Source organism: Tamandua tetradactyla, chromosome 6, assembly GCF_023851605.1.
Source record: "Tamandua tetradactyla isolate mTamTet1 chromosome 6, mTamTet1.pri, whole genome shotgun sequence".
Classification (NCBI taxonomy): domain Eukaryota; kingdom Metazoa; phylum Chordata; class Mammalia; order Pilosa; family Myrmecophagidae; genus Tamandua; species Tamandua tetradactyla.
Window position 1 is genome coordinate 111,931,624 of NC_135332.1, and position 12,684 is coordinate 111,944,307.

The window sequence follows — 12,684 nt, forward strand, 5'->3', positions numbered from 1 at the left end:
CTATGACAGGATCCATGGATGGGCTGTCCTTAGATCCCAAATATAAAGTAGATATTTTTGCTCTAGTCACTCATATCATATTTCTCTAGACTTCACTTAGTTTCTACAGAGGAACTCTTCCATCGCCCCCCCCCCCCCACTTTATTGTTATGTTCACAAAAACTCTGAAGTCATCCAGACTTAAACAGTAAAGGCTTATTTTTTGTTCACGCAATGGGTCCATCTTGAGTCACAGGGTTTCTGCACCACATTGTCCCCACTCAGAGTTGCAGACTGACTGTGCTCCTTATCAGCTGGACTGTAGTAAGTAGTCTGCTGCTCGATAACTAACTGCCTGTGGACCCTTTGAGTATCATGTCTCTCTAGATCTGCCATGAGCCTGCTACTTGAATATCACAGCCACACAAGGGAGTGAGGCAAACGGCACATGTAAAGTAAAGGCTTCTACCTCGAAGTGAGCCATGTCACATCCACTCACATAGTATTGACTAAAGCAAATCACACCAGCCGTGCCTGTCCTCATGGGCAGGGAAGCAGTACCCAGTTGTGTTCCCTGGAGGACTGGGATGTTGTTAGACAGCACTAGTGATTGTCCTCTGGAGTGTGGAAGCTCTATGCCAGATGAAGTGTATTTTGCATAATTTGCAAAGTGTATGCATATATATATATTATGTCTCAGTCACCCCTTCTTTAAAATGGGAGTGATAATAATAACTACTCTATAAGGTGGTTTTAGGATTAAATGAATAATACCTATTAAGTATTGAGCATTTTGACTAGCATAAGAGCTCGATAAATGTTGGCTGTGGTGATGATGATACTTTAATCTCAACCTAATAGAAAAGCACACAATTTTGTACTATCTACAAGACCCTTATTAATCAAGGTTATTAGAAGGAGATTTAATTAAGAATGGATTTTAATTGAGAATTAATAAACCTATAGTAGGTAATTTAATATTGCATATTGTCAAAAGTAAAGGAAATATTTCTGCATGTACACCTAAATTTTATCATTTGATGTTTCCAGAATCTAGAAATTTTATGCATAAATATGGTCTCAACATTACTGTTTTTCTGTTGTTTGTTTGTTAGCCTTGTGGGAACACTTGTTCCCACAAGATCAGTGCAGGCATCATTGCAACTGTTTCAAATGAAAAGCAAATATGTGACTACAATTCATGTAACTGAAAACGTGTTTATGCTTAGCCCTATGACTTCTAATTTAAAAAATCCGTAAAGCACAGAGGACTCTTTGTAAAATGAAGACTACTGCACATCTTTCCTCTTTTGTATTCAGAGTTCATCTGTCTGTTTAGCATGGAGCTTGGGTAATTGGAGTTAGTCTAATGTTTTAATCTTTTGGGTGGAGGGAATGAATAATAACATACAGTCTGTCTCATAAGACATAAAAGTATCTCTCCAAATAGAAAAACTGCATTTAAAATAGTGCAAAGCTATCTGTTACTGAAAATGTTCACAAGACCTTGAGCAACATAACACAGATCCTCACTGGTGTCCAACACTCTATAAAATGCCAAAATTTTATTCAAATGTCATCTTCCCCGACTGCATTATCTGAAATTGCAGCTCTATGCTTCCTTCTTCCCTTCCTTTTTCTTCTTAGTATTTGTTGCCATCTGATCTACTCCACAGTTTGCTTGCTTATTCTCTGCCTTTCCCCATGAAGGCCAGGCCTATTGTGTATTTTTTAAAATACAGGTAGTGCGATAGCGGATCAGTGGCAGAATTCTCACCTGCCATGCTGGAGACCTGGGTTCAACTCCCGGTGCCTGACCATGCAGAAAATATATATATGTATATGTATATCGTATTAGCTATATCAAGAACATTATGTATGATATAATAAATTTATTTAATTCATTAGTTAGTGAAATTGTTCAACAAGTATTTAGTCAATGCATAGCATTGGGTTTGACATGACAGGCCCTGTATAAAAGGTGTAAGATATTTTTGTAGTCTGAAAGTAACAAACATTAAATTGCTATGGAGACATGAATGTCAAGATATATACTATTGACCCCCAAAATGTCATAGGTATTAACTGAATGAGAGCATGACCGTTGGCTTGAGAAACCATCCATGGCCCCTTTGATCACTATGGGTTTAGTTCATTTTGTGAGTTTTACAGCATGCTGTTTGATGGTAAAGATTGATTCCATCTTTGCATAATTTTGAGTTAGCTCGAACAGAAACATTCTACATCATAGTCATGAAGTCTAGAACGGCGGAGTCAGCAGCTGCTGTCAGCCCTCCATGAGTTTGAGACCTATTCAAGTCTGAATATGGCTTTCGAGGCTCGGATGATGTGGGCAACCACTTCATTTAGGCAGATTCATAGCATTTCATCCTGGATGGATTGAGCAGGAGATTGGAGTAGCCCCTTCTTCCTGTCTTCACATTGAGTGAGACCCACTTAGAGGCTTATAGTAACTCAGGCCAGGGCTCCTGTGTGCTAGGCAGTGAGAAAGAATTGTCAATATGATATTTTCCCTGTTGAATAGAGAAAGGCCAAGAGAGGCACGAGGCAGGCGTAGATGAGTAGGTAGGTTTATAATATTGGAGGGTTAAGCCAGTGAAGACATTCACACACATGTAGTGTTTGGGTGTTATGTTTGTGTGGCCCTTGGAAGTTTGCCAAACATGTCCATGTGGTAGTGATGGCTAGAGGTGGAAAATGGCACCCATTAGATCCTAGAAATATGTTGCTCTCATTTGATTCTCGCAGAAATCATGTGGGGTGTATATTCTTCTCATCCCTATTCTATAGATGTCAGAAAGAATCAAACTATCACAGTTTTGCTATTATAGCAATGCCAGTAGGTAGCAGAACCAGAATTTCAATGCATTGTTCTGGTCTAAATTGTGTGCTTTTTCTATTACTTATTCTGAGAGGAGGATGTATGAACTGTGAATGCCCTGGTTTTTATGCAAAAGAATATATGCTACGAAACAGAAGCACTCCGGAAATACCTGTAAGCTGTAGCAGTAAACTGTAAAAAGTCTATTTTTTTTTATTTATCACACTGCAGCCTTCTGTCTTCGATAACATATTCTCCTAAATTAGAACGTAAGACTTCAGATTCCATGATACCAACAGATAGTGACAATGAGAAAGGAGAAAGAAATAGCAAAAGAGTCTGTTTTAACGTAGCAGGAGATGAACAAGAAGACTCAGGCCATGACACCATCAGCAACAGAGACTCCTACAGGTAATTCATTCGTTTCTTCAGCTCACCTTGTCAGCCAAGTCCAATGTGATTCTGTATTTTCCATGATGGGCTTTAATTTTTTCTTTAATTGTTGTTTGTGTAGTTGCTGAAGTGAATAGAGTTTTTCTAGCCTTGTTTCTCTCCTTTCTTCTTCTTTTCTATGTTCCAAGCTAACTGGGCTAATTTCCTTTGCCATCTCTATGACCAGCTTTGTGATTTTTTTCCTTCTCTTGAGCTGCCTTCCCTCCAAACTCTACTGTCATCTTCCTACAAGGCTCTCAATAACAGATACACAGACTCCTCCAATGACTTCCCTTAATTGAAAGTGCTCTTTTTCCCTTGAATCCTTGAATCCCCTGAAGCCCCATCGAGAATGTTTGTAGCCTGCCTTATGTGCTGTGTATGCTGTTGTAACGTCTCCCTTTATATTTACATTAATTGAAGACGAAAACATGCATTCTCATATATCCTGTGTTATTTTACACTGAAAAGATATTGAGTAAATGTTAAATAAGGCACAAACTAGTAGCCATCATTAAAAGCATATTTTTACCAACCCACGGGGTAACAGGAGAATCTCACATACCCCCATCAAAACCCAAGTTGGCAGGTTCTGATACTCCATTTACATATTCGGAAACTGCAGCCCACAGGAGTTACAAATTTGCCCATGAAACCAGGTAATCTGGCTCCAAGTTTCTCTCTTACCCACTCTACTATCCCATTTCTTTGTGAAGAGGGTTTTATCAAATAAATAGAAGTTGAATATTACTAGAAATTTAATAATCTATAACACAGATAAACAACTTTCATATTTCCATATGAGAACTCCAATATGTTCTTTTAAAAAGAATCTGTGATTTTCTCTCTAGTGGAAAATTACATGTCTAAAAATACTTTCTTATTCCAGATTCTAGTTATCAAATAATTAAAATTACCCTTATAGATTCCCTATAGGCTACAATAGAAATTTTAAATGCAAATCTTAGGTTAAATAAGTCCTTTCTACTCATCCTAAAAGGAAAAAGTATATTTTATCTCCTGCATTATTTTTGACATCTAGAATATGTCTATATTCATACACCAGTTTTAAATGTTCTTTCCTAATATATCACAGCTATTGACCACCACGAGATATGAGGGCCTGTGCTGGTCTCTGAAGTGAAGACACTGGTCGTATCAGGGAGCTGAGTGTACAATAGATAAGTTGACATTTAATCTACCAGAAGGTGTTGAAAGACAGATACCATGAAACAAGATTTCATTTGCCTCTATTAGCAGATTTTCTGCCTGCCGGAGTATGGGGTCTATTGCATTGGGAAGAATTTAGGATCATTTTGGCTCTTATTTAACAGCGCATGTTTTAAAAATCTTTTAGAATTAGATGACCTGAAAAAAGAAAATTTCAACTTTGATTATATTTGAAATATCTTAAAGGGTAAAACATGCTGTTCATTGAAAAAGATGATCTTTCTCATAGTTATTTGTAAAACATTAATAAATCATATCTATTTATATTGGTGTTTATTTATTTAATGTTTATGTATGACTGTAAGTTCCTGTAATAAGGAACAGCAGGCAGCGCTGGCAAGGCCCTTACAGTGACATTTGACCCCCTCTTGGCAGCGACTGCAACAGCAACAGGAATTCCGTGGCCTCCTTCACCAGCATCTGCAGCAGCCAGTGCAGCTCCTACTTTCACAGCGACGAGATGGACTCAGGTGTGCTGGCTTGGGGAGTGTTAGCTTTTTTATCTTGATTCTATTGGAGATGTTCCCTAAGGGATTCCTTGGCTTGGTCGATATGCGTTTTTGCTCTTCATCAGTCATTGTCAGTGGCCATACATACTTTATTTCAGCTTTTTGAGCTTGGTAATAAATTTTCCAATCCCATTATAAGAAGAGTGAATTAAAAGGGCTGAAAGAAACAAACTACTTTTTTATCGTGAGGTATACTGTGATCTGTCTCTGGAGCCCTGAAGAACGGCAGTTGCACAGGAAAGAGTTTATGCTAGAAGTACTAGGTGTTGTTGATTGGGGTAGGGAGGTGGGTTAGGCTTGGAAGCCAAGGATTTGCCTCAGAGATGAGGAACAGGAGATGAATGATGAGGAAAACACTGATTGTTACAAGTATCTTATTTTGTGTATATTAGGCCCAAAGTTTCTAATTCAATTAGAACAAATCTTAATTTTCAAACATGCATGTACCTCATTTTAACTATTCAGCCATTAAAAAAATATACTGAAAGTCTCAGATGTAACACCACAATTTTCTTTCCACGAGGGTGTTTGCTTTCACCTGACTTCCTACGAGCTGTGCGATCTTTTGCAATTTTTTTTTCTGAAAATGAGAATAAATACATGGAATCAGAGCTCATCTTGAATTACTTTTTAATGTTATTTCATATCAAAACACTTTATAGTTATATACAACATCAGATGAATGGTTTTTGTGGTTTTCCACATCTAGGTGATGAACTTCCCCTGAGTGTTCACATTTCTCATGATAAACAGGACAAGATTCACAGTTGCCTTGAGCATCTTTTCAGCCAGGTATGATAAGGGTCATGGGGGCTTCTTTTTTCCAGACTGAACTATCAGCAGTCTCTTTTCCAGGTGTGATAAACCAAGCTTGGAATTGAAATAGAAAGACCTCGGCCTGTCCCTCTACCTCCTTCATCTCACTTTCTGCAATTTATAATAGGAATGGCCATTCCTTTTCCAAAAGATGTAAAGGATAGTTGTGACTGTCAAGTGTTTTACAGTCCTTGGAAAATTATGAAGGGTTTATAGATAGAAGTTATCTTTTTTATTTGTTTCTTTGTTAGCTTTCCAAAATTTTAAAGATACTCCTTGCCAACTTTATTCCTAGTTTCAATGTGTTCAAGACAATCTTTGTGCTCATGTTAGTACTTTACACCTTAAAGAATATATCCATGACCAAAGTTTGTAGTGTAGAAGCTTTTTTACCACTTTGAAAAGGATTTCAGTAGCTTTGATTTTGTTTTGCTTGTTTTTCATTTGTCTGCTTATTTGGTTGTTTGGCTAATGCTAGATGTTTTCATTTCTTTAGTGAGGTGAACACCTATTTCATAATAGTATATGGTAAGATCGTTAAGAAATAATGCAAAGACCATCAAATGGGTTTATTCTAAACTTTTATTTAAAAACTTGTTGCACAAGCATTGTGGGGTTTCAAAGATAATTGTCGCTATAAGAAAAAAACTATTTAACAAGTTTTATTCTCAGAAATATGCATGTTCTGTTATGAGAAGTGTATAACTCTTAGCCATCTCTGTTGATAGGTGGATTCAATTACCAACCTTTTGAAAGGGAAAGCTGTAATGAGGGCCTTTGAACAAACCAAATACCTCACACCAGGTCGAGGATTACCAGGTAAGATTTAAGAAGTAACTGTTAGAGTCTGCCCATGCAATAATAATAATAATAATAATAATAATAATAATAATAATAAATAACTGTGAGAAGCAGTTGGAAAACAAAAAGTGGCAGAGAATTCACGAAGCACAATCCTAGTATAAATTGGAAAATTCTAGTTGCTCTCTGAATATGACTTCTAGTTTGATCATTTTTGAATATATTAAAAAATAAATACAGGATCTCTTAAATTTCCTAGAAGATTTGAATTCTTTAGTGCCTGTGGGGGTCAGGCTGAATAGAAACAAGTTGAATGAAGAGACCTAAGCGTTAAGTTGCTTTTGCTGGAATGAAGCAAAATACCTAACTCGGTTATGTTCCAGAGGCAAAGGGTAGGGGATTGGGGAATGGCATTGGCAGAAAGAACAAGGTAGAACACTGCCATTTTCTGGCGTCTGGCTTAGGATATTGAAAGTAGAAACAATTTTCGTCTAAATTTATGTCTCTGCTGAAACGTTTGCAATAAAATAAAATTAAGGCTTGACTTTTTAGAGTTAGCAAATTTTCTTTTATGATTTAACTAAAGAAATTGCCATCATGGTGATAGTCTAGGAAGACAGCAATAAAAGAAAGAAGATTCTGAAGCCTGTGGGCTTGTTAATTGTTTTGTAAATGCTTGGGACTTGTGAGAGATTTTCTGTTTGTTTAGAATTTCAGCAAGAAATGGAACCTAAGCTGAGTTGTCCAAAAAGGTTAAGACTTCACATCAAGCAGGATCCTTGGAATCTTCCCAGCAGTGTCCGGAATCTTGCCCAGAACATCAGAAAATTTGTTGAAGGTCAGGATAAAAAGTAAAGAAGAACGCTTTGCCTGATAGCAGCAATAATTTCAAAATGCCACTAAAACCAAGAGCATGGTAATGCCTTGATTGCCTTTTTACAGTGTTTCATGTTGTGAGAAAAGTAAAAGCCCTGGAAAGTGTGAAGGAAGAAAGAAAGAAGGAATAAGATTGCAGAACCTTGTGCCCCAACGATATAAACAATGTAGACTTTTATCATAGAGAATATTTTCAGTAAGTAAAATAAGGGCTGGTATTTTAAGACAAATGGAATATGGAGAGATTTTCAAATGTTACAAAATGAAACCATATCAGAAAAAAATCTAGAAGATTCACAAATTTTATAGGAAGTATAAAAATAAATTGTCAGTCTATATGAGGATCAAAATGATTACGTAGCTTGATCATTAGACTTTGTTTCTTTTTTAGAAGGGTGTATCTAAGCTCACTGTTACTAAATAACATGACATCATTTATTCAACAACCTATAATTGATACAACGTGTGATTAGAGATTCAAAACTTCTAGACAGTTGCATTGAGTCTGATTGCATGTTACTTAGGGTCAGAGTTAATAAATAGAGAATCCTGAGTTTCTAAGATGATTCTGCTGAAATAGATGAAATGAAAGATTTGTCTAATTTAAAATCTGTCTAATTCAGCACTTTTTCTCCAGTGTCAGACTAGTGAAATTGAACCAGTGGTTGACAATGTCTAGGGACAGTTTTGATTGTCACAACTGGGGGGTATGCTACTGGCATCTAGTGGATAGAGGCCAGGGATGCTGCTAAATGCTCTACAGTACACAGGACAGAATTATACAGTTTAAAATATTAATGGGCTAAGGTTAAGTCCATGCAACAATAAGTGTTAAGCTTATGTTCGCATTTTTATTCCTCAGTTATGTGTATGTAAATTAGATATTATAAGTAGTATTCAGTTGAATTGCGGTACAACTCTAGTAAGCACCATGTTTTTCCTAGGGTAAATTAGAGATTTCAGAAATTTTCTGCATGTTTGTGCTTGAAAATTAGGTTAGCGCCTTTTAATGCCTCTTTAAATATCGTCTCTGGTGTTCTGTATTATTTCCCTGACAAAAGACTGTTCCTTATACCTTCATTGATTAACTGAGGGAGATGGTTAAAAGTTCTCTGATTACTAAATCTTCTACATAGAAATTTACTCAAATATAACAACTTAGAGATCAGTAGAGAGGAAGTTTGCAGAGATATGGAGCACGTCACATAAATCAGAGAAACTCTACTGGGTGATGAAATCTTTTATTCTTGCAGGTGGGGTTCTTGACTGGGCTTTTATTTTATAACTGAATATAATGGTGACCTGTGATATATTGTAATATCATATTTAATGAAAAGTCTCAATTTAAAACCACCAAAAATAATGAGCAGTAAAAACAATAAATACATTTCGAAAAGGTAATTAAGTTGAAGGCATTTTGGCATATAGTTTACTGAGTGCAGGGCATATGTTCACTGAGAAGATGCCAGTGCCATAACACTCCCTGAAGCTATAACTCATAAAGTGAAATGCAGTTGTTCTTATCATCTTTGAGATTTCCTTTTTATGATGTATTCATTGTTAGAGTAAATGCAAAATAGAAGGACTAACCTTTCTTATGAGCTTTGAGGTTTAATCTTTAATATATAAACCCATATGCGATAAAATTTTTAATTTTTTAATGAAGGTATCCATTTTAAGAATCTTAGATTTTTTTCATCTCAATTTCTGCTTTTAGGTTCTTTGCACCTCATTTCACAGTAAGTCACCAGTAGTAATGACAACAATATACGCATATTGATTGATTATGGTTGATTGATGAATTGATATATTTGTGAATGTGGGTGCCATTTTTGGTCATAGATTCTAACAGCTGATTGAGCTTGGTGGTTGTGCTGAGAATCTATAGTCAATGGTATAGGCAGGCTTTTTGCAGAGTTTAAGTTGCATCACTGGTTACAAGTTTCAGTGAAATGCACTCACTCTTTCGGTAAGAGCTATGATCTTATCTACCATCACTGGTTCATCCTGGTCCTCTCAGTAGAGAGGACAAGCTGCCATTTTCTGGTAATCTGCGTGGTGTCTGATCCTTTCACATGGGATGGAAATAGCAGAGTTGGGATCTTTGAAATCAGTTGCTTTATATGGAGGTACTTTTAAGTAACTTCGCCAGTTCAGCTCAAATTATCCTAGTCAACTAAAAATAATTTTCATCCTACTTCTCAAATTGCCTTTATGTGGGGAATGATTTAATGGAAGGTTAGATCTTAGCTAGAAGTTTCACATAATGCCATTTCACCAAAATTGCACAGTTTACATAATTTTATATTTATGTGAAATTAAATTACCTCCAGGAAGAAACCCTGTCACAATATTCATTTATTTCTGAAAAAACTTACTTGTTCAAAGGGCTAAATAAATAAGCTACTAAAGTTCTGTGAGTAGGAGTTCTTTAGAAGCAATAAATTTCCCAGCAGAATATCCCATACTTGCACCAACAGGTTAGACGTAGCAACCACTGTCTACAACTGCAGTTGTTGGCATGTGGGCTCTTAGAAAAGGAAACATATAGGTTTTTCTCTTAGATCATGTAGCTGGACAGCTCCTGTGTCTGGTATTCCTAGTCTCATTGCAAAGTATCATAATACTATGACATTTGCTTTGAAAGCGCTATTAAACTACATCATTCTATACTAACGCAGCTATGGTGAAACTGAGGGTAGTGCAGGGTAGAGCAGAAAGTGAGTTAAGTGTAGATTCATTGTGTGGTGGTGCTAAAATGATCCCTGTCTTGCCTAATCTCTCAGCTAAATTGTAGTTTCATTTATCAACAGACTGAAATGTATTTTTACTTGATTAGCTGACTACCACCTTAATGCCTATTAGTGAACTCATTTTCAACTCTTTGTTCAATATAAAAATCGTACTCCTTTTAAAATATCCCATTTTTTTCATTCTTTAGATCAGATTCCTTGTTTTCATTTTTTTCTGCCTTCATTCCAGTATTTAAAAGAGCTTCTTTTTATCAGAAGACTCTTGAATTTTTCACTTTTTCTTCATATCTCAGCAACTGAAATGATTTTCTGGCTAACTCCACATCTCCATCTTTCCTGATTTATAGATGCCTTTATTAGATTCATCTTCCTAAAATATCATGTTAATACTTTCAGAAACCTGCCCAAGAGTCCTATAGTGATTTTTTGCTAGAGAAGTCTAAACTCTTCACTCTGATGTTAGAAGCCTTTTCTCAATGAAGCTTTCCAATTGCACCCCCCCCAATCTCAGTCTTAAAATGACATGTAATAAAATGTTCTTCCCTAGATTACTGGATATTTGGCATTCATTCCCTAATATATTCCTTTACTATGGTTATTTTCTACTCTTAGAATATGCACCTTAGAATATGCATCTCTGACAGTCTAATTTTTTTTCTTCTAGGTTCACTTAGAATTTTGTGCCAATTTAGGTTAGATCCAAATTACAATAATAGCACAGCTTCATATGTATATAGCACTTTAAACAATTTTCTAAGACTTTTATTGTACATTTCCATTTTTCCTATACAGGCATATATGATAGGTAAAGTAGAATATGTTAGCACCAGCTTTTAAAGGGATGAGCAGGGTGAGATGCAGAATAGTTCAATCTTTTGCTTAAGGCCACAAACCTCGTAAATAATAGACGGACTTGTTACTTAGCTCAGTATACTTTGCTGCCTCTGAAATCCTTTAGTTCGTGCAAGTCTTGTTGTAAACTTTAATTCTCTTTCAGGTATTTCATGCATTTTGTATCGGTTGAGAATCTGACTTAATTGCAAACCTATCTACAACAGGATACAACATAACCTTTTTTATTTCCCCAAATTTTGGGCACTTAGAAAGGATTCTGTAAGTTCTTATATTTATCTATTGAAAGTAAACTACTTATGGAAAACAACAGACACATAGCTCATCGGACACATAGCAGTGGGTATGAAGCAGACACACATTTATCCAACATTTACTGTGATCGGCCCTGGATTGGGATGGAGTGGGAAAAAGAGAGTTTGGAAACATTTATTATTTCTCTGTCCTCCAGTGCTGTAGACTGACCTCAAAATAGAAAAGGAAGATGAATACATTTTTTTTTAAAAAAGGTTAAGTAACAATGTCAAAAAGATTGTTTGAAATTTCCTTGGTATAGACTGTAACAGCTGTAGAACACAGGCTAAGGAGCTTGGAATGATTTAGAAGGGGGCAAGATCTGAATGGTGCTTCATAGACTCATGACTCAGAGCTGGAAGGTATCTTAGGGACTTCACAGTGGATTGAATTTATATAGGCAAATAAGCAAGAATAAGATCTTATGTGAAAAGAAATTTTCATTGTCTAATTTAATAAGAGGGCTGATTTTCACTACAGAGTGAAAATGCGGTTTTGGTGGCAGAAAGAATTGAACAACTAACTGATATGTTTTCTTTCTCTGCAGAGGTCAAGTGTCGAATACTCCTGGCTCTTCTTGAATATTCAGGTACATTTTGCATTATTTTTACCATTTGAAATGATTGTGTATCATGACTTTGGCAGTCTTATGATATGAATGGCAAGGCTTCGACAATTTAAAAAAATAGATGGAAAGATGATCTTTGTCTTCTTTAAAGGCTTGGAAACTTTTAAAGATACTTACATAGTTTTAATAAAAACGCAAAAACATATTTATCCTTGGTTGGAGGCAAAAACTTGACAACATATATGAATATATATTTAGGCAGAGTGCAATTAAAGAGGAGAAAACTAGCAGAAAAGTAAAGTTAATGGTGCAAATGGCATTTATTGTGATCTGTGTCTAAGTTCCAATTATAAACAACGATTTATGTAAACTTTACTCTCTATATCTTAACTGTGTTAAAGCACCTCTGTCATGCACATAGCGGGAGCTCAAGAAATATTGGTAATGGAAAATGATGTGGAAGAAGACTGAATATTTGATTAAACTCTAAATTACAGATAATAGCCTTTTTAGGAAGGAACTGTATCTATTTTTTTTTGGCATGGCCAGGCACCAGGAATCGAACCTGGGTCTCTGGCATGGAGGGTGGGAACTCTGCCTGCTGAGCCACTGTTGCACCACCCGGGACTGTATCTATTTTGATCATCAACAAATGCCTAAAACAGTGATGATACATAGGTTTTCAAAAAATATATTTTGCAAGAATGAATGAAAAAAAGATCTGAATAGGAA

General features: G+C 36.0%; 1 protein-coding gene across 3 annotated transcripts in view; it reads left to right on the forward strand.

Annotated features, from left to right (window-relative positions):
• PREX2 (phosphatidylinositol-3,4,5-trisphosphate dependent Rac exchange factor 2) overlaps positions 1-12,684 on the forward strand; it is a 307,122-nt gene that overhangs the window by 182,459 nt on the left and 111,979 nt on the right. For all 3 annotated transcript variants that reach the window (XR_013178245.1, XM_077166953.1, XM_077166954.1), the window contains 6 exons: positions 3,053-3,232; positions 4,859-4,953; positions 5,702-5,784; positions 6,537-6,627; positions 7,319-7,447; positions 11,932-11,973. Coding sequence is in view for 2 of the 3 variants with exons in the window: in XM_077166953.1 (XP_077023068.1) it covers positions 3,053-3,232; positions 4,859-4,953; positions 5,702-5,784; positions 6,537-6,627; positions 7,319-7,447; positions 11,932-11,973 (620 nt within the window). In the remaining variant the exon portion in view is untranslated. The remainder of the gene's footprint in view (positions 1-3,052; positions 3,233-4,858; positions 4,954-5,701; positions 5,785-6,536; positions 6,628-7,318; positions 7,448-11,931; positions 11,974-12,684) is intronic.